This window comes from Rattus norvegicus, chromosome 3, assembly GCF_021556685.1.
Source record: "Rattus norvegicus strain SHRSP/BbbUtx chromosome 3, alternate assembly SHRSP_T2T, whole genome shotgun sequence".
Lineage (NCBI taxonomy): Eukaryota > Metazoa > Chordata > Mammalia > Rodentia > Muridae > Rattus > Rattus norvegicus.
In genome coordinates, this window is record NC_141536.1 from 145,571,142 (window position 1) to 145,593,291 (window position 22,150).

General features: G+C 43.4%; 1 protein-coding gene across 8 annotated transcripts in view; it reads right to left on the bottom strand.

The window, feature by feature from the left end:
* Positions 1 to 22,150, bottom strand: part of Samhd1 (SAM and HD domain containing deoxynucleoside triphosphate triphosphohydrolase 1) — a 34,567-nt gene that overhangs the window by 6,417 nt on the left and 6,000 nt on the right. For 4 of the 8 annotated variants that reach the window (XM_087652336.1, XM_087652337.1, XM_087652338.1 and 1 more), the window contains 12 exon segments: positions 19,762 to 19,834; positions 18,125 to 18,285; positions 16,160 to 16,275; positions 14,659 to 14,729; positions 10,691 to 10,846; positions 8,843 to 8,943; positions 7,423 to 7,549; positions 5,669 to 5,760; positions 4,721 to 4,836; positions 3,040 to 3,176; positions 1,978 to 2,070; positions 428 to 532 (listed from right to left, as the gene is read on the bottom strand). In XM_087652336.1, the coding sequence (XP_087508462.1) occupies positions 428 to 532; positions 1,978 to 2,070; positions 3,040 to 3,176; positions 4,721 to 4,836; positions 5,669 to 5,760; positions 7,423 to 7,549; positions 8,843 to 8,943; positions 10,691 to 10,846; positions 14,659 to 14,729; positions 16,160 to 16,275; positions 18,125 to 18,285; positions 19,762 to 19,834 (1,348 nt within the window). 8 annotated transcript variants of the gene reach the window in all.

A 22,150-nucleotide genomic window follows, 5' to 3' on the forward strand; every position in this document is an offset into this window, starting at 1 on the left:
CCGTCCTCCATCTCCCTTCAGAAAAGAGCAGGCCTCCAAGAGACAACAACCAAACGTGACAAAACAAAACACACTCAGACAAGGCAGAAGCCCTCACACAAAAGCTGGACAGGGTAACCCAACAGGAGAAAAACAGGGCCAAGAGCAGGTGGCAGTCAGAGTCATACTGCCCCCACAGTTAGGAGTCCCAGAGAGACACCAAGCTAACAGCCACAGCACAGCGGAGATGCTGAGGACCTGGTGCAGACCCAGGCAGGTTGGTGAGCCCATGTGAGCCCTGCTTAGCTGATTCAGTGGGCCATGCCCTTTCTGGTTTTTTAACAGTACACACCGACTTTACAACCTGATTAACGTTGACGAACATAAACTGACTTTAAGACTTGCCAAACATATACCCCTAGAGAGACTTCTCTCACAAGGCCGTTACCTGGTCTTTAGTGATCGTGACCGCTTGCCTGCTGTCACTCTTACAATAGAAGTGAACATTATCAATTGGGTTCTTGTCTTCCATCCCGTAATCCATATTGATAACCTTAATTAAAACAATGAACAGGTAAGCAATCACATAACGAGGAATGAACCGAGCCCTCTGGGATACTGCAAGTGTCACACATGGGAATGAAAATAACTCTGGCACAGGCCCACCTTGGGAGATATGGTTTAGGAACTTGGGTGGAGCGGGGAGCATCTGTGAGTATTCAACTAAGTAGAGTACAAAGGCATTGTCTACTGTGTACAGACACCGATAGACAGTTAAGACCTCTGTGTACGAATGGGCATGTGCAAGGAGGCCAGGGGGCAACTTTGGCTGGCATTCCTCAGACGTCACACACTTCACTTTTCTGAGACAGGCTCTCTCACTGGCTGGCACTCATTAAGTCACTTAGGCTGGAGGCCCAGTGAGCCCCAGGAGTCCTCATGTCTTTGTGCCCCTAGTTCTGGTCTGACAAGTGTGTATTGCCATGCTGTGTGTCTGTGAGTGTCTGTGAGTTTGTATGTGTGTGTCTGTGAGTGTGTGTCTGCATGTATGTGTTTGTCTCTGTGTGTATCTGTCTATGAGTGTGTGTGTGTATGTATGTATGTGTCTGTGTGTCTGCATGTATGTGTGTGTGTGTGTGTGTGTGTATGTCAACCTTTTTTGTTTTGAAGTGGACTCTGAAGATAGAACTCAGGTCCTTGTGCTAACATGGCTAGTGGAAATACGTGGCAGGCGTGCTTGCCTGGGATGGTGACCTTATAAGTGAGCAGGAATGAACCGGGAAGGAAGGAAAGGATTTCCAGGCAGTAAAAGGTGCTCTGAAGCATAACACTGAGACTGTCTGATGGCTTTCTCACACTGAAATCACTGACAGTCTTGGAGAGAAGTCTGCTTTCAGAGAGAGGAGAGAGAGGGAGAGGGAGAGGGAGAGGGAGAGGGAGAGGGAGAGGGAGAGGGAGAGGGAGAGAGAGAGAGAGAGAGAGAGAGAGAGAGAGAGAATATGTGTGTAATACACGTATGAGAGCATGCACTGGGAATTGAACTCAGGGCCTAGACCCAGTCCCAGATTCTAGAACATTTTCAATTTCAGATTTCAGATTTTAGATAAGGGGTACTTAACCTAGACCTGGAGAAAAACCTAAGAATCTAGAAGGTTTTTCCTGAGTTTGCCCCTGAAGGAGAGAAAAGGCAGCAAGATGAGTGTAGCGTGGCCTTCTTTTCAGGTGGAAGACTGCTGACCCTAATGGGAAAGCCGGTAGGAGGAGGGGCAGACAGGCAGGGCAGTGTTCTGCAGGGGGCATGAATGGAGAATGGGCTCCAGAGCTGCGCGGCCAAGCATGTGGTCATCTGCCACATACTTTGACTAGGCTGGCCTTGAACTCATAGAGATCCACCTACCTCTGCCTTCCAAGTGCTCTGCCCACCCCCTTCCCTGAAGGGAAGGCATTTTTTTAAAAACACCAATTGTCACTCAATCTATTCTTGGGTCCACAACTTACATCAACGATGAAATCTTCAGCCTTTAGTTCAACATCCGGGGCAATTTCAGGTTTGGCATTAGCAACTTCTTGGGCAAGCTTGTCATACTCTGCCTAGAAGAGAGAAGACTCCCCAGTTAGGATCCAGTTTGTCATTAAGCACTTGTACCACAGTTACGTCACTTCTCTTCTTGAGCAAAGAAAACAGAGATAGGGGTTGGGGATTTGGCTCAGTGGTAGAGCGCTTGCCTAGGAAGCGCAAGGTCCTGGGTTCGATCCCCAGCCCTGAAAAAAAAAAAAAAAAAAAGAAAACAGAGACACCCAGACAAGATGGTTCCAGTACATGCTAGCTTGAAACGAACAGCGCACTTTTCATTAAGAAATAAACAAACAAAAGCAACCAACAGGGTTTGGAGAGAATGTGGCATTTATGTATTTATAGCTCCCTCCTGCCGCTTTTGTAGTGACTAGTGTTGCAAGCGGCCCCTGTGACCTTATGCCAGCATTTCTCCAGTAACCTGTTACAGTGTAGCAAGCGCCTCTTTCCCAGTCCTTCAGTATTTCTGGCCCCATAGGATACAAATGACAAAATCTCAGGAGCTGACTGGTTCCTGAGCAATGACAGACTTTTAGTAGTTAAGTTTTGGGAGAGTCAAAAGTTAAAGGTCAACTTTTTACTGCACAGTGCCTAGTGCCTCTAACCGGCATTCTTCAAGGGTCAAATGATAGACAAAAATGACTTCTCCGAGCCTTGGTGAAGTTTACATGGGTCTTGTTTTGAGGGATTTCTACCTTAGATATTAATTTTCTAGTGATCTATCTAAAGTTTGAGGCCCTTATCAAATCCGAGAGCACATATTTACAGCTGCCTAGACTCCCTTTGGGTCCTACCTGACTGCTTTCAGGAGCTATTTTACTACTGTTTAGCCTCAGTTTCTCATCTGGTAAAGGGTCCTGGGACTAGCGAGAAGATTAAATGAGAATAAACAGGTTACTGTGATAGATTAATTAATGGCTCATTCTTGAGGACAGAGACTCGATCAACCCTCCACTAACAGCAGGATAGCTGGTGACTCAACTTACCTTTTTAATCTTCTCACGCTTCGGCTGGGTCTCACCCAAATACTTGTACAGATTACGGCATTCAATGTTCCTTAAAATATTCCGGGCCTCAGACAACTGTGGATCCGTGGAGTATAAAATCTCCAGAAAGATGTTATCTGTCAATGGGGTGGAATTTCATTCACATTAAAATGATGGTAGGATGTAAAGATAACCCACTGGGGTCCTGAAATGGTCTTAACAAGGCAGGAACATTATGACTGTTATGCTAAGAAGGTGGCAGTAAGAGGAGGGGAGAAAGGCAAGTGCAGAAGTGGGGAAGAGGAACTAAGAGTGTAGTGGAACCAAGGGCTGGAGTTGGAGCGGGCAGTGCACAGAGCCTAACTTATTACAGCTGCCCATGCATTTCTGTAAATGAGACGCGGTCTTGCTACTTAGTTTCAGGTGGCCTTAAACATTTACAAACAACATTATGTCTAGGATCTACTTAAAATAGCCATCTCCTTTTGCAGAAGGAGATGTGTGGAAAAAAAGTCTGTGCTGATAACAGTTGGAGCTAGAGTGACTGGAACATGCAAGTTTGTAAAGTGACTTAATTTTAATTTTCCTTTTTAAGTTTTAAAATGTTTTATTCTATGATCATAATAGAAGGGAAAAAAACTCTGTTCTTTCAATTTTCTTTAAAAGACTTCTAATTAAAATAGCCTTCAACCGAATTCATTATCACCATTTTTCCACACAAACACTTTATATGCATACAATTTTCTTGGTTTGTGTTTCCAATTTTAGAGAAGGTCTCATTCTTAGGGGAGCTTGAGCTCACAATGGAGCTCAGGTTGGTTTCCAACTTGTGGTAATGCCCACTACTCATAGTGGGTTTATGGAGTAAACCACTGCATCTAGCTGTGTGCACACAATTTTTTTTATTAAATATTTGAACGTTGCAGTATGTATCACTCAAGAACAAGAGCACTTTTCTAAACATAAATAAATGGACCAGGAAATGTAGCGGTGATATTTTTTAAAAAAAATTGTTAACTTGTCTTAATAATGTAACTCCAGTTTTTCACTATTAGTAACAGTGAAATCAAGCAAGTATGTAGATAAATTAATGGCCACACACTTTTAGTCTTAAAATCTTCTTTAGAACAATTGTTCACATATTCTGGAACAGATCAGATCAGAACAGATCAGGGAGCCATGCACTGCTACCATGAGGTGCTGTTGAATCTGATCAGATGATTAAGGTAATAATCCTCAGATTTCTCCACTATAAACCTTTTTTTGGGCAGGGGGGGGAGGGTGCTGGAGATTGGACCCAGGGCCTCATCCATCATTCCTATCCACCATCAGCCCTTAATCAACAACCTGCTGGATTTCAGACTGTCTGATACCCTAAGGTGTCAGCCTTTGACTTAGTGCTCAGTTCTGACAAGGTTTTTGTTTGGTTGGGTTTTTTTTTGTAGGGGTGGGGTTTGCTTTAGTTTATTTTTTTTTAGTATTAATCTAGATGTACTAAATAACAATAATATTGTATATGTGGCAAGTATACAAGAGGAACTGTAACACCTACTTTAAGATATATGTTTTGTAATTTCACGTGTGTGTGTGTGTGTGTGTGTGTGTGTGTACACTTCCTCTTCTCTGCCCCAAAGGGCAGTTAACATCATAGCCAACAGGCTGCATGTGTCTTGGTTCTTACCTGTCAGCTTACTGAAGGCTTCCATGTCATGAATGGCTGTGGAAATTCGAAACTTCTTCCCTTCGGTCCCGGTAATCTCCACGTGGGGGTCTGCTTTGAGGAAAGCTTCGGTAATCCTAAAACCATTGTGTAAAAACACAGAGGACATTTTGAAGATTTACTTTACATCTTGCTCAAAAGGATTCTTCTAGTTTAAGAAAACAAATAAGGCGCTATCTACGTTTGAAAGACAACTGTTTATGACTGTGAGTTGCATCCCTAGTGTGTTCCAGGCACTATAGCAGGAATTCAGAGGTCTTAACTTGCAAGCCTACTGTGTTCTAGGCTCTACAGCAGGGGTTTAAGGGCCTTGAGTTGCATGCATACTGTGTTCCAGGCAGGACAGCAGAGCTTCAGGAGCCTTTATCTCATTTGGTTTTTCCAATAATAAGTATACTCAGCCCCAATTTTATAGGTGCAGAAACAACATGATTTTCCTTTAAACAAGGTCAGAAGAAGTGTATTAAGCTTCGAACTAAAAGCTCTGACTCTGAACTGAAAACAAAATTACCTAAACTCTTTTCTTCCCTTGAGACAAGGTCTCAGACTAACTTTAAGGTTGCTACATACCTGAAATGACCTTGAAATCTGCCTGCCTGCCTGTCTGTCTGTCTGAGTGCTGGCATCGCAGACATCTGCTATCATATTCACTTTACTTTTTTTTTTTCCTTTTTTTGACAGAATTTTTCTACATAGCCTGGCTATGCTGGAACGTACTTTGTAGACCAGGTTGGTCTTGATCTCACACAGATCTGCCTACCTCTGCCTCCAGATGCTGGGATCAAAGGTGTGTACCACCATGCCTGGCTTCTGCTAGGCTTCTTTAATGTTATACAGCTTGCACTGGGAATGCTAATGTGGCAAAGCACCGTGTAAACTTTTAGAGTGAGGTAACGCTGATGATCTTACATTATATCGATGAGGTTGCCGATTTTGTGCTGATAAGCTCTGCGGTGTAAGCAGTTGCGTGTGTGGAACATGTCGTACAGGTTTCCAACCTCCTGCAAGGAAACAGACATGGAATCGCAGGATCAGATTGTGTCTACCTTTGTTTGGGATAGGATCTCACTGTGTGGCTGTCCTGGAATTCACAGACATCCACCTGCCTCTGCCTCCTGTGTGCTGGGATTAAAGGGCCAGTATGCAGAAAGACATTTCCTATAGTGTAGTTCCATACCACTTCTTAAGCTCCATATCATCCAGTAAGGACCTAACAGGGTTGAAATTCCAGTTTTGTATATTATTTAACTCAACCCTTCTACATATCTCACTGACCTCTCCTGTTAAATAGCAAGGTGTGGTTTGTCCCACCGAAACCCACATCCAAATTCAGTCCCTAAAGTAACATTGGTGAGAGAGTGGGAGGCCCTTAAGAGGCGATAACACTATCACAGCTCCGATCTCATGATCCCGTGAGATGACTAGGTTGGTTTGTGGGAGGAGGCTGTTATGAGGCCAGCCTGACACTGCCCCTTCTGCTCCTTGGCAGCGTTCTTGTGTGCACTTCTGGCTTTTACCGTGCAAGGAACAGCACAGAAGCAGAGCAAATGCTACTACCATGCTCTTAAACGTCCTCTGGCAGTATGAGGTAGATAAACCCTTTTCTTTATAAATTGCACAGGCTCGGGTATTTCGTTATGGCAACAGAATGCAGACTGAAACCAACGAAGTGATAGCATACACATAGGGTCATGAGGATCCAGTTGGCCTCTCAGGAACACTCGAAGCCCACCCAGCATAAGACTCAATAAACGCTGGATTTAATTTTATTATTATTGTTATTGCTTAACAATGTAATGGGGGGTGGTGGCTGCAGAGATGGCTCAGGGGTTAAGAGCACTGACTGCTCTTCCAGAGGTCCTGAGTTCAATTCCCAGCAACCACATGGTGGCTCACAACCATCTGGAATGGGATCTGATGCCCTCTTCTGGTGTATCTGAAGACAGCTACAGTGTACTCACATACATAAATAAGTAAATTTTAAAAATGACAGAGCTTTAAAAAAAAAAAGAAATAGAAGAAAAAAGTGTTAAGACACTTAGAGGCTAAGCATTAAGATGGGCCACAGAGATGGCTTAGCAAGCGGAATCTGCTACTCCATGATAGGCAAGGCAGGCTGCCTGCGCCTCAGCTCCAGGGCACGTGATGCCCTCTTCAGGCCTCTAGGGGAACACGTGCTCATGCACAGACACATAATTACAAGTGATAATAAGTCTTCTGTTTTAAAGAGTTTGTGGGACTAACGAGATGTCACTAGTCCTTGCTGCACAACCATGGGGACCTGGGTTCTGATCCCAGCGTCTATGTAATAAGCTGGGTGTGGTCTCCTGTGGATCTGCAGCCCCAGTGAGGAGGGAGACAGAAGCAGGAGGATGACTAGTAAACACCCATGAGGTGTAGGGGGAGAACCGGAAGTGAGGGGTAAGGCAGAGAGTGCTGCAGGAGCGCAGCCTCTGTGTGCACTCCCTCACACGAGTGTGCAGAGCAGGCACACACACAGACCACACACATGCACATGATCTAAAAAGTCACTCACAAGAAATAAAGGGGAAAGAGAGGAGGAAGGAATTGAAAGAAAGGAAAGATGGCTTCTGGATTCTTCCAGATTTCTGGATGATTATCTCCAGATTCCAGATGGAGAACTGTATTCTTATGGAGCTCACCTTTTCTCTGGTACAAATGTGCTTCACCTTATGTGCCCGGGTCTCGTCGTCCACTTCACAGATACGGGCAAACTTAATGAAGCGCTTGTAATCAAAATTATTTTGGATTCCAAGATGGTGACAGTCTCTAGAAAGTTCCAAAGCAGAGATAAGAAACATTTCAGCAAGGAAGCTGCCTTAAACACAGATACTACATTTCATTTCCTTTCTTTTCTTTCTTCCTTTCTTGTTTTAACTCTGAACCAAGTTTCAGATGTACCAGCTGACAGAACGCTGGTCGGAGACTGAAGAATATGCTGAGGGGCACAGGGTGATAACTGAGCCAAAAGTCAGTGGGGAAATTTTCTGGAAGATGTTAGGGGATTGGCTACAGAATAAAAGACTAGAAAGCCATCACCAAGAGACAGTGTGTGGACGCTGGGTTATGGATTGTAAACCAATAGTAACAAGGCAGTTATGAAACAGCGAGGGAACTTTAAATCCTAACCCTATGTTAAGTAATATCTTAGTCAGGAGTGATGGAGCACACCTTTACTCCCAGCACTCCGGAGGCAGAGGCAGGAAGATCTCTGAGTTTGAGACTGGTCTGATTTACACAGTGAGATCCAGGACAGCAAGGACTACAAAGTGAAACCCTGCCTCAAAAAAACCAAAAACCAAAAAACAACAACAAAAAAAAACCCCTTCAAACAATTGCAGAGTGCTTTTAGATTTAACAGGGACACTTTATTTACAGATCCACACGGACACGTTTTGCCACGAGATGCTCTGTAGCCTGAGATTTACTTCAAGTTAATGGGAGATCACTCAGGCGGCAAAGGCAGGCAGATCTCTATGCGCACTGAGGGCCAGACTGGTCTGCACAGTGAGACCCTGTCTTAAAATCAGAATAAAATAATGAGTGTAGAATAAACAAACAAGAAGATTGGCCACGGGAGCCAGAGTGTTGTGGCTCATGCCTTTAATCCCAGCACTTGGGAGGCAGAGGTAGGCAGATTTCTATGAGTCTAAGGACAACCTGGTCTGTGTAGTGAGTTCAAGGCCAGCCAAGACATATAGTGACACCTATGTCAACCAACAAAAGATCATGTACTGACGGCCATAGCAACATGAGGCACAAGCTCCCGGAAGGCCTTCATGTTGTTCTCGCTTATTACTAAAATCCTTCAGTAAGTTTAAGAACAAAGTCTTGATCGTGAAGAAGAAAGCAGACTGAGAAAAAGGGAATTTTTCCCAGTTCAAAATGAGACCATCTTCTACCTTGACCCAGCTTGAGAGCTAACCTGACACCCAGAAGAAGGAGTGATGGCGGCGCAGGAAGCGGACAGGATCACAGAGCCCAACTTCCGGTTAAGCCGGGTGAGCCCTACCTCTACATTTACACAAAGGTTTTTAGCCCCGTTTCTGGCTCAGTGCGTACCTGGCAAAATAGTCCCATTTGTCCACATCAATGCCATTTCTTTTGTTAGCCACTATCTCGTACAGGAAGCTCTTCTTGGCGGGGCGCCCCTTATACGGCCACTGGAAAACAAGAGAATCTCATGGAGGATTTAGGTAGACACGGATCTATTTATAAGCAACCGTAGCGATCTGCAGATTGTAAACGAGACACTGAAGTTTGAAGAAGACGATCTTTCTCCTTCTCGCTTCTAACGAAGTAGTGAGGAAAAGAAATGGTGAAGTGCACGCTATGCTCTGCTGGTAACACCAAGTCTCACAGCGGGAGATGCAGCTCTGGCGTGCACCAGTGAGGGTCAAATGTCAGGCACAAAAATAAACGAGTAAATCAGAAGTCTATAAAGGGTTGGTGGGATGGCTTAGCAAAGTAAGGGCTCTTGGGTTGGGGATTTAGCTCAGTGGTAGAGCGCTTGCCTAGCCCTGGGTTCCGTCCTCAGCTCCGATTTAAAAAAAAAAAATCAAAGTAAGGGCTCTTGCTACCAACCTGACTACCTAGTTCTAATCCCCAGAACCCACAAGGCGGAAGGAGAGAACAGACTTCAGAAAACTGTCCTGTGACTTCTACATGTAGCACACACACAAACAGATAAGTAAAAGTGTAACTTAAATTTTTATATAAATGAAATACTGAGCCTTCCAGTGCTGCCGAAAGGGTACTACTAATAAATTTCCCCAAACCAACAATATTTTTATTTAATTATGAACTAGTAAAAAAAAGTTCCTTAAATGGCAAACCTCGAATTTATATATTAAAATAATAATGTCTTTCACTAGGTGTGGTGACACATATCTGTAATCTCAGCACCCAGGAGACTGAGGCAGGAGGATTATGACTTCAAAGTCAGCAGGGGCTACAGAGCAAGACTCCTCCCCACCCCTGCCCTGGGAAACAAAAACAATCCCTCCCTCTGTGTGCATACATGTGTATGTATTTATATATGTATATAAAAATGTTTCTCTTAGCTCCTCCTCTCCGATTTTGTTGTTGTTTTTACCCAGTAGCCCAGGCTATCCTGGAGCTCGCTCTATAGACCAGGCTGGCCTCAAACTCAGCTTTCTTTTTGTTTTGGACAGACTCGCCCTGAGTTCATTTTCCAGGCGAGGAAGAACTTCACCTTCACCTCTCTTCCTCCTCTTCCACCTCTCTATTGACAGACCACAATAACCATGTGCCAGCACAGCATCTTTCAAAACAGTACCCACATGTGCACACATACAAGATGCACCAGTACACACGTGTGCACACATACAAGATGCACCAGTACAGACGTGTGCACACATACCAGATGTACCAGAGGTCACAGTGCTCGGGTACAAGCCTGTGTCCAGCCATGCTTTTTATTTTTAATTAAATTTCTGTTGTTTTGTTTACTTGAGACAGGCTCCCCCTACAAAGGGCTGGCTGTCCTGGAACTGTCTATGTAGACCAGGCTGGCCTCTGCCCCTTGAGTGGTGGAACTAAAGGTATCTGTGACCAAGTATGGCTTTTGACATGGGTGATGGGGATCTGAACTCAGATACTCATGCTTACATAGCTCTCTTACCACTGAGCCATCGCTCCAGCCCAAGATGTATACGTCCACATTTTGATCCTCTTGCTTCTGCATCCCAAGTACTGAGGCTGCAGACGCTAACTATCGTTTGGGGGAAATAATGTCTAACGAACTCAAGATCAGGGGAAAAGACATCACTCGTATATATTAGAAGGCAAATGCATGTAACTTACATTTTAACATTTAGCACTCCTACAACAGGACCAGATCAGACAGGAAGTACAGTTCACTCTAATTAACACGAATTAAAAACTTACCAAGCAGTCTTTGACTGGTGATACAGGTGGTCCCATAATTTGTTCCTTGATAAAGGTAATGTCTTCTTCAGGGACGAGACCATAGTTCTTCATGACAAGTTTGAGTTCATTGGAGTTAACCAGATGCTCAAACATCTCAACTGAGCCCTGTTCATGCTGGGAAAAGTCAATATAACATGGCTTATTACGGATTCTCAACATCAGGGGCTCTAACTAAACAGATTGCTCTGGATTCTAACTGTCTAGTTTCCAACTACATTGTAACAGCTTTTAAATTAGTCAATTTTTGTGTCACTATTTTACTTGTTTATAGAACATTTCCATTTGGTTGGTTGGTTTTTTGAGACGGGATCTATCTATGTAGCTCTGGTTGGCCAGGCACTTGCTACATAGACCAGGTTGGCCTTGAACTCACAGAGATCCACCTGTCTCTGCCTTCTGAGTGATGGAACTAAAGGCATGCGCCATCACGTCTAATCACAACTTATATTAGTTTTTAAAATGCGCAATGGGAGGGGGGTCTCGCTGAAGCGTTCTCACAGATACTTTCTCTTACTGATCCTCTTCCCCTGGTCTACAAAACCTTTTTATACAAGTTTATTATTTCATAAATACAGTGAATATACCTTATGAAATATAATAATGTATATCATTGACAGAATGACTATCACTCCGAAATTTAGGGTTTGTTTTTTTTCCCCATCAACAGAAGAACATGTGACTTGAAAAGCTGTTTGTTAGTGCTTCCACCTTGTGGTCAAGAAGGGTATTGCACTGCCAGTAAAAAAGTGTCTCCCAGCTCTGGTGTGAGATCTGAATTGAATTCTCAAATCTGTCACCTGGTTGCTCAGGTCTCTGCTCACTTGTCACAATCACTGCAAAGACCAAATGACCCCTAGAGACATCCGCTATCGTACATCTTACCAAAACTGACTCAAAGCGAAAACAAACTTGGAATGATCCTATAACTATTTTGAATTGGCTCAATTATCAACAGATATATCTGTTCGTAATTCACAGATACCTTATCAGCGTATGTTATCATGATATTTGTTGTCTGGTTTGAGGAAAGGTCTCATTACATGACCCACGTTGACCTAAGCTCACTACACAGCCTGGACTGGCCTAGAACTTGTAATCGTCTCCTTGTGGCCTCTGGAATAATTACAGTAGAATGCTGGATCACACCACATGCATTCACATACACAATCATGGTTCTACAGACAAAAACCCATCACACAGTAATAGCAGTTAGGAAAGTGTGAAACACAGGGCTGGAGAAGTGGCTCAGAGGTTAAGAGAACCTGCTTTTCAAGCTGAGGATCTGGGCTTGGGTCTCAGCACCAGCACGCAGACTCGCAGGCGTAAGGGAATCCAACGCCCTGTTCTCACCTCTGTACCAGGCACGCACGCAGGTCATACACACACACACAGGTACACATACAGGCAACACACATATACGAAATAAAAATGAGTAATTTTAAAAATCCTGTGAAACAGAATCTGGGAAATAATTTTTTTTTAAAAAAAAAGTATGAAAAAGAATCTAGGAAGATTCATTATATACAGGAAGATTTAAAGTGTTGATAATTGAGATCCACGAGGAAAGGATTCAACAAACATTATCCTCATAAGCTGAGGCTGTGACCTAGAGGTAAAGTGCTTGCTTAGCATGCACGAGGGCCTTAGTTCAACTCACAGAAGTGCAGAAACGACAGTTACAAGATGAAACTGAACAAGTATCCCTGTAAATAAAGGGAAGATTACATTTGTAGTATTCGTATAGAAGACTTAATTCTACATGAGGCAAAGTATGAAATGAAAAAGGCAAATAGATTTTTTAACGGCTGGGGATAGAGCTTAGTGGTACAGTGCTTACCTATTGTGTGTAACACGTGTGTATTTGATCCCTGTTACATAAATACACATACACACACACACACACACACACACACACACACACACACACACCAACCACACGGCACACACACAATAATGAGAGAGTAGCTCCTAGGTCCTGTCAGATCAATCCTGTTGGAGAACAAAATTGTAAACTCTGGACACCTAACTCCCTAACTGTACTGTACACCGGCCAAAAGCGAGATGTTAAGAGGGAGTTAAAGTAGGAGGAGACAGGCCAAGGGCTACCTGTACACACAGGGTGGCATCTGGAATTTTCACACACTGCTTGTGAAAGTGCAAGACAGAACACACTGGAAGACCCAGGTAAAGGAACCCCTGGCCCATGCAATCCTCAGCAATCCTACCGTAAGGTGCTCAGGTAAGAGACGCGAGAACGTATTTCCACCAAACTGTTAGGCAGTGTCACGCATAGCAACGTCAGATGTAGCAGCCCAAATCCAAAGACAATGTGAAGGTTGACAAAAGGAGAGAGAGCAAACCACGGCACGTATACTAGGATACGGGTGGAGCAGTAAAAAGCCACCAACATGCCGGAGTCTCGAAATCATAATACAGCAGGAAATCTGACTGTACTGACAGTGCCAGGGATCACACCTGAAGAGTCAACTGTTAGCAAGCCATCTCTCACTGAGCTGCACTCTTACCCATCATTCAACGGTTTAAATGGGTAAAGGAAGTCTCTCTCTCTCTCTCTCTCTCACACACACACACACACACACACACACACACACACACACACACACACCTCTCCCTCCGCCCCCTCACACACACACAAAGTGCAAACAACAGGAAATCATATTTGCAACAGATTAGACAATACAAGGGAAACCAAGACACCAAGTCTGAGAGGAGACAGACTAAGCTGTGCGCATGCTCTGCTGTGGGTTTGATTCCCAGCATCACAGAAAACAAGCCGGGCCACAGGGAGGGCTTTCTGAACGATGAGAATGGTCCACATCCCCACTGCATGTGTACACTTGCCAAACTCAAGTCAGCTCTCCACAATCTCAGCCGGGAGTCATAGTACGCGCTTTATATCCCAGCTCTAGAGAAACGGAAGCAGGCAATCTCCCGGTTTCAAGGCCAGCTCAGTCTCCAAGGCCACCTTGTCTCAAAATAAAAGCGCCACCACAAAAATCTGTGTAATTTAGTGAATGCAATATACTCCAAAAAAAGGCAGAGAAAAAAAAAAAACAGTTTGGCATAAGCTTTCGGCTAAGGTTCCTGTGCTTTTTCCTTCCCAGTGTAGTAGAAACCAGGAAGTCAATTCCATTTCTCAGAAACTGCTTCAAAATGTCCAGGTTCATCACCAGTAAATGCGTAATTATAAAGGGTTCACTTAAAGCTTGGGGTGAGGGCGTAACATCTCAGCATTGGGGAGGTTGCGGCAGAGGGAGCGGTCAAAGTCAATCTAGACTATACAGGAAAACCCTGTATTAAAAACAAACGCTCAATGACTAAAACCAGTGACGCTTAACCATACCAAAATAAAAACTGAAGCTGGGCTTTAAAAACAAACTCTAGGGGCTGCAGAGATGGCTCAGAGTTAAGAGCACTGACTGCTCTTCCAGAGGTCCTGAGTTCAAGTCCCAGCAACCACATGGTGGTTCATAATGACCTATAATGAGATCTGGTGCCTGAGGATTCTGGTTCTGCAGGCAGAATGCTGTATACATTATATATATATATATATATATATATATATATATATATATATATATATATATATATCTCTGCAGTAATGTGACAGAGTAGAAAGGATGCTGCTCTGAACCAGGAGGGCTGGCTCTCTAGGGCTGGTCCACCACTCCATGGCTATGTGCAGTCAGGCACATCTCTATGTTCCTGAGGACTCTGAATGGAAGATAAGGTTCTTTCTCCACAGGCTACTGTGAGGACTGAAACAGACACAGGTGAACAGAAGGACCCTGAATGCTGTTCCAGGGAAGGATGCTAGAGCACAGAGAGGGAAAACAGAGAATATAGTTGAGTAACTAGATAAGATTCTGTTTCTTTCCACTGACTTTGGGACACGGAATACATACCCTCCACTTTATGTCTGGGCGAGCAAGTGGAATAAATCTTCCATCAAACATATGGGAGAATGGCCCATGACCTAAAAACAAAAGCAGCCTTCAAATAAAAAAATATTTGTAAATTGGTAAAAACTGAATTCTTTTTTTTTCTTTTTTTCGGAGCTGGGGACCAAACCCAGGGCCTTGCACTTGCTAGGCAAGCGCTCTACCACTGAGCTAAATCCCAAACCCCAAAAACTGAATTTTAAAAAAAATTTTTTTTAGTTTACTTTGAATATCTGTTACTGTTAATAATATATAAATTAACGAAGCAAAACAAAACAAAAAAAAAAGGACAAATCTGCCCTTTCAATTTTCCAGAACAACAGAATAAGAAGCAAGGCCATATCATATTGGATCTTAGATCTGTCTCCTGTTTTGAATTTACTACAAGGAATACTAAAGAGTTTTCATAAAATAATCAAGGTTTATTTATTTCGGGCTGGGGTTGCAGCTCAGAGGGAGAGCAAAGGCCTAGCACGTACAGGTTCTGCATTTGAGTCTGACAGCCCAAACCAAAATGCAGAGAAGAGCCAAGCATCTTCTAAGAAGGGCTGCCGAGCCTCCTGGACTCTACGGGCTGACAGAAAGACAGTGCTCCACACTCTGCTCCTTTAGGGTCTGCCCACAGAAGTGTGCATGCACTCTCTCTCTCTCTCTCTCTCTCTCTCTCTCTCTCTCTCTCTCTCTCTCTCTCCTGTAACTAAACAGCAGCTGGGGCAGTCAACTTTTTCTTCCTCAAGATGAAAAGGATGAAATTCTTCTACTTGAGTTTAATTGGCCTAAGACCTCCTATGAGTCAGGGAAGAACATTTTTTCTAAACCTGTGATAATTGTGAGAAGGGGTGGATTTTACAAAGGAACTAAAGGAAAAAGCTATTTTACTCAAATCCCATCACATTCTCCCAAAGACAGAATAAGAGAAACTCAGGGCACAAAGCCCTTTCAGCCCAGGGCACTGGCTCATGGTTGTAATCTCAGCATGCTGGAGGCGGAAGCAGGAGGACTGCCAAGAGTTAGAGGCTAGCCTGGGCTATATAGTGAGTTCTAGGCCAGCTTGGGTTACACAGTAAGAACCCTATCTCATAAATTAATTAATAAATAATAAATAAATGAATGATGTCTTTCATGTGACATGGTAAAAATGCTTAATACAGAAAATTCCCAAGTCATAGCAATGTTTTTGTCCTTATCAGTATTAGGAAGTACTGTGATTAATAAAAAATTAAAAATACTCCCAGGTGCTAGTGGCACACATCTTTAATCCTAGAGGGAAAGGCAGTGGGTTTCTGAGTTTGAGGCCAGCCTTGTCTACAAAGTGGGGCGACAGGAAGAAACCGTGTCTCAAAAAACCAAAGGGCAGGGAGGAAGAAAAGAAAAATGAAAACTCTCCTACATTTCCTTTGGCTAGAATGCCGAGACGAGGTGACATGGTAGGACCTTACACAAGATGCTAGCTCTGTGATCTTACCAAGGTCATGGCAGAGCCCCGCGATCTGAACACAGAGCATATCTCGTTCACTGATCTGCAGCTCTGGCTGTTTTTCGGCAAGCGCTCGCACGAGGCAGCCTGCTAGGTACCCCACTCTGCGGAGAAGAAGACCGAAAGTCACACCGAGGTTCGAAAGATGAAAGCTACCTTTGGAACTTGACACTTTGATCTCTGAGCAGTGTCTCTGTGATGTTCCAACACAGACTGAAGATGAGGGCTTCGCGGGGCTGAGGTGGTGGCTCTGTGGGGCACCTGACTCGCATGTGTAAGACCCTGGGTCTAATCCCCAGCAAGGCAAACCAAAACAAGATAAACAAAGGCACAAAAAATGATAAATGCACTTTCAAGCACTTCTCTCTGAAAGCAATTCCTAAAAATAATAGATATATTCTTTCCTCTGCCCTAACTCAGCTCTAGGAAGGCAGACAACTTGCTTGTGCCTTGGAAGGTTCTAGAAAGTGTTCATAAATGTTGTTTATAAATTGGGTATAGGTACATGCATCTTGACTATTGAACCCGGACAGAGTGGCACACACTTGTAACTTGTGTATTTGCAAGGCTAAGGCAGAAGTATTAGGCCTAGAAGTTCAAGGCCAGCCTAGGCTGTTTACTGAAACCCTGAACAAAACAAAGAAAGAAAGAAAGGGAAAAGCCTAGATAACAAATGGAAACCACAGGGTTGGGGATTTAGCTCAGTGGTAGAGCACTTGCCTAGCAAGCACAAGGCCCTGGGTTCGGTCCTCAGCTCCAGAAAAAAAACAAAAACAAACAACAACAACAACAAAAACAAATGGAAACCACAAAGTACGTAAAAATAATCAAATACTGGGGCTGGAGAGATGGCTCAGCGGTTAAGAGCACTGGCTGCTCTTCCAGAGGTCCTGAGTTCAATTCCCTGCAACCACATGGTGGCTCACAACCATCTGTAATGGAATCTGATGCCTTCTTCTGGGTGTCTGAAGACAGCTACAGTTTACTCATACACATAAAATAAATCAATAAATTTTTTTTAGAAAAGTCAAATAGTGGGGCTGGAGAGTTGGCTCAGAAGTTAAGAGCATTGACTGTGGGGTTGGGGATTTAGCTCAGTGGTAGAGCACTTGCCTAGCAAGCACAAGGCCCTGGGTTCGGTCCCCAGCTCCGAAAAGAAAAAAGAAAAAAGAAAAAAAAAAAAAAAGAGCATTGACTGCTCTCCCAGAGGTCCTGAGTTCAATTCCCAGCAACCACATGGTGGCTCACAACCATCCGTATTGAGATCTGATGCCCTCTTCTGGCCTGCAGGCATACATGCAGGTAGAAAGCTATATGTTGTATACATAATAAATAAATATTAAAAAAAAAAGAAAGAAAGAAAAGTCAAATAGTGAACTCTGAATTACTCTCTGCCCACTTCTCCTGGCTCTACACGCATGATGGGAAAACAGCGAAGTCTCAGCTTCACTGCAGAGCAGAGGCAACCCTCTCAGAGCTTACGAGCATTTCTCTAAATTTCCTGACACAATCACTTTGTTTAAAAAGGTGACTCTACACAACAAAAGGGAGCCAGGCGCGGTGTCCAGAATCTCAGTTCTCAGGAGATGAGACGGGAGGACTCTGAGTTTGAGGTCAGCCTGAACCCCACTGGGCGCCCCTGTCCCCAAAGAAAGGAAATGAAATGACTGACTGGGTGGGGACTGAAGGAAAACTAATTAAGCGTCTACTCAGTCATACCAGCAGCCAGCCCTATTCAATTCGAGTACTGAAGTATTCAGACAAGTATTTAACCCAACTGAAGACGGATCGGCAAACATCAGGATTCGGAAAGATATGAAGTAGTTTAAAAACACACACATAAAATAAACGAAATACGGTTGACAGGAATCCAATACAAAGAAGACGTTACAACGACCACTTGAAAAGGTAACTCTCTAAGGGATTAGAGGAGCCTCCCCTTTCCCTCCTTACCCGAGACTGTGTTCAAACCGATTGTGTGACGCGCCAGGGAAGACGTAGTAACCGCCTCCCAGCTGCTTGATGTAGCGAAGCCGCTGGAACTGAGGTGTGTCAATGATTCGGATGAGGAGGGGGTGGAATTCAATATGGCCATGAATAGGATCGTTAAATACCTGGAAAATTCAGTTTAAAAAGTTGTCCTCTGACCTCCATATGCCCACACTGGCACCTGCACGTCCCTCCATCACACTTACCCAGAACCAATAAATACAATTTTAAAAACTACCTTTAATAGCAAACATCAGAATATAGTTTCCTTTCTATGTTAAAATGAACAGTCAATGTTTTATATTTTTATATAATAATCATTTTAGTAACTCAATTACATTAATGAAAGTTAATTAAAATTCTTTAAAAAAAAAATCGATACTCTTATTTTATGCCTGTCTGCCTATGCTTGTGTACCGTGTGTGCTTGGAGAATATTAACCTTTTTCATCCCCATAAAGCCATTTGATGACTATTATAAACTACCAAGTTCATCACCCTTAATAATACTCAGGGAATGGCATCAAAGTCCTTAGGAAGAGAAGGAACTGAGATCAAAATGAAGTCCTCAGGATGTCATTTTGTGTAAGTTATTATTGGTCAGGTTCAATGACCTCTAAATATTTAATCACAACAAAGGTATTCCTCCTAACACAAGGTCAACCTAATCACCACAGGTAAGGGAGAACCTATTTTATTACTGAAGACTAAAGAAAGTAGATAGCCTACTTTTAATCCATTTAATAATGCCTTTATTGTCATTTCTCAAGTAGTCATACCTACTCATAAAATATTTACATCATCCTATTAAGCTTTTTTTTTAAATGAGCTCAGCAAAAGCTACTTTTTTTAAAAAAAGATTCATTCATTTATTATATATAAGTACACTGTAGCTGTCTTCAGACACACCAGAAGAGGGCATCAGATCCCATTACAGATGGTTGTGAGCCACCATGTGGTTGCTGGGAATTGAACGCAGGACCTCTTGAAGAGTAGTCGGGTGCTCTTAACCGCTGAGCCATCTCTCCAGCCCAAAAGCTACTTTTTGAGACAGGTGGGCAGACAGGAGAAACTGCTGTGTAAGCATGCCGTGAGTTCAGTTCCCAGGACACACAGTAGAGAGAACCCACTCTATGGAGTTGTCCGCTGACCTCCACATGCCCACTCTGGCACACCAGTGCCCCTCCATCAACAAACACGGAAACATTAAAACTACCTTTAACAGTTAATATCATAATTGATACAGTCCACTTTTAAGATAAAAATGAATAGTCAACACTTTATACTCTTATATAATAATCATTTTAAAGGCTCTGCCTTCCAAGTGCTGGGATTAAAGGTGTGTAACACTACACCTGGCTGTTGTGGTTTGTCAAAATTACTGTTCTATTGCCACGACAGGCAAACTATGTAAGAAAGCATTTAATTGGGGTCTGGAAGTTTCAGAGTGTTAGAGACCACAATCAAATCGAAGTTTTAAGTTATAATACCTTATAATCCAATCCCATTTATGCCACATAAATGCTGTTCACACAGATTTCTCCCACCTTCCTTAGATTATGTAATGTAAACACCGCCAGGTCACACACTCACTCCTCTCACCTTCATTAGATCAATCCGAGACTGATTCAGCTTCTGGATACATTCTATCATCTTCTTCCTCTGCTCCAAGGAACTGAAATGGAAACAATGTAAGTAAATATATCAATGCTTGCTAAATAAAAAAGAATTCCAGGTGTATTGGGAGCACATGAGGAGCTCTAGATCATCTGCTCCAATAAAAAGACACAGCAGCGGCCGGAGAGACGGCTCAATCTTAAAAAAAAAAAAAAAAAAATAGAAAGAGCAGATTAGAAGGAACAGTCAAGGGGTTGAGGACTTAGCTCAGTGGTAGAGCGCTTGCCTAGCAAACACAAGGCCCTGGGTTCGGTCCCCAGCTCCAAAAAAAAAAAAAAAAAAAGAAGGAACAGTCAAGCAGGAACTGAAACACAGTCCTGGAAACTACCTTCGCTCCCATAAAAAGTGCTAGGTCACAAAGAAGGCCCCAAAATACCAACGGTGCTGACAATGTCCTAGAATGATGGCCCGGGCCAGGTTCTTACGAGGAAAACAGAAACCTCAACTCCACATTCCTCAGAATCCTCAGTGTGGGTTTCTGTTTGTCAGGAGAGCCATTACTTCTTATCTCTGTCTCTGATGGTCAACTGATGGGGCAAAGTGTGACAAGTTCCCACTAAACCTGAACAGCCTGCATCAGCTCCAGGGCCACTGCCCATCCTTTAGACTATCATATAAAAGCCACTTGTTTTTCTGCCAAGCTGCTGCCCTCTACTCTCAGATGCAGTCCAGCAATCTGTGCCCCGATAAACTACCTACAGAGTGGTCTAGCTTGGTGTTTTGTTGCACAAGAAGTTCCTTCTGAACGGAGAAGGTCCACCCCGGCTTCCACTGAGTTAAGAGCCAAGCATGAACTAGTATCTATGAAGGGTTTAGCTTTGTACGTCATCTTCCACTATCTACAATGTTGCAGGTGGGGACACAATCTCAGGAGAATTGGACTTGAACCCCTCAGGATCTTATAACATCCTGATCCATTTGTAACTGCAGAATAAACACACCTGACTGAAATGTTAACACAAACAGCAGGTGGTAGGCATTTGTATCGCTGACCTATCTACTGCCAGACATTATTAAGCTGATAAATTAAAAAGGAACAAAGTGAATACATCTTAGAATGATGAGAGAGAGAGAGAGAGAGAGAGAGAAAGTGTGTGTTGTGTGTGTGTGTGTGTGTGTGTGTGTGTGTGTGTGTGTGTGTGTGTGTGTGTGTTTTATTTCCATAGCCTAAGCTGATGTGTAGCCTAGGCTGACCTGGAACTCACAACTGTCCTCCCAAGTACTAGGGTTACAGGATGAGCCATCATCATATGCATGTTTAATATAACAATGGTCGCTTTCTAGAAAAACCTTCAGAAATCAGTATTTAATCAAAAATTAAAGGAATACAAAGTGTGTTTGTCTAAGCAAGATTCCACATAAAACTCTGGGTCCAAACAAGGGCTTATATACAGGAAGTGTATATAAGGAAACAGCAGTTGGGGGACTAGGAAAGATAAAAGAAGAAACGAGCCAGGCGGTGGTAGCAAATGTCTTTAATCCCAGTACTTGGGAGATAGGGGCGGGTGGATCTTGCTCAGCCTTGCTGTCCCTTGTGTGAAATCAGCAGCCCAAGGGCCTACTGATCACTTGAGATATAGATAGTACAACAGAAGAACTGAAAATTCTAAATCCGTCAAACTGAGACGATTTCAAGTATGTGTCTAGGTGTGGGTCTGAGCACATCAGTGGCCTCTGTGGAGGCCAGAGGTGGGGGTTTGACCCAGAGCTAGAGTTCTAAGTGTTGCTAATGAGCTTGGTGTGGAAGCTGGGAACTGATCTGGGGATCCTCTAGAAGGACAGGAAGTGCCCCTAACTTCTGAGCCACATCTCTGGTCCTCATTTAATCTCATTTTAGATAACGTAAACATACAACAGGTGGCTACATTACAGGGTAACACAAGTCTACAGAGTCCCAGAGACTCCATCTCAGAGGCAGAAGGCAGGGCACAAGACGCCTACTGTACAGTAGTGTTCCTTTTGGAATTTGCTGCTCTTGTTCACCCATGCGCCCCACGTTCCCAGAAGAATGCCTTAACCAAATGTACCTCTCATAAATGTCTGCTAAACAAATCAATAGCGTTTGGGTCTTTGAGAAGAAAAGCTAGAAGAAAGTCCTCCAGGTCACGGGTAGTAAGGTGACTGATGGTTAACTGAGATAGCTAGAAAGGGCTAAAAAAAGACCAAGTAAAAGCCCCGAAGACTGTGACCCAAGTGACAGTTTCTAAGTCAGTGAAGGTCCTTTGGTGATGCTTTTCACACTGTGGCTTCCAACCCTCAAAGTCCTTAACCATAGGATCTGACAGAACTCAGAACAAGTCTTTGTTTTCACTTC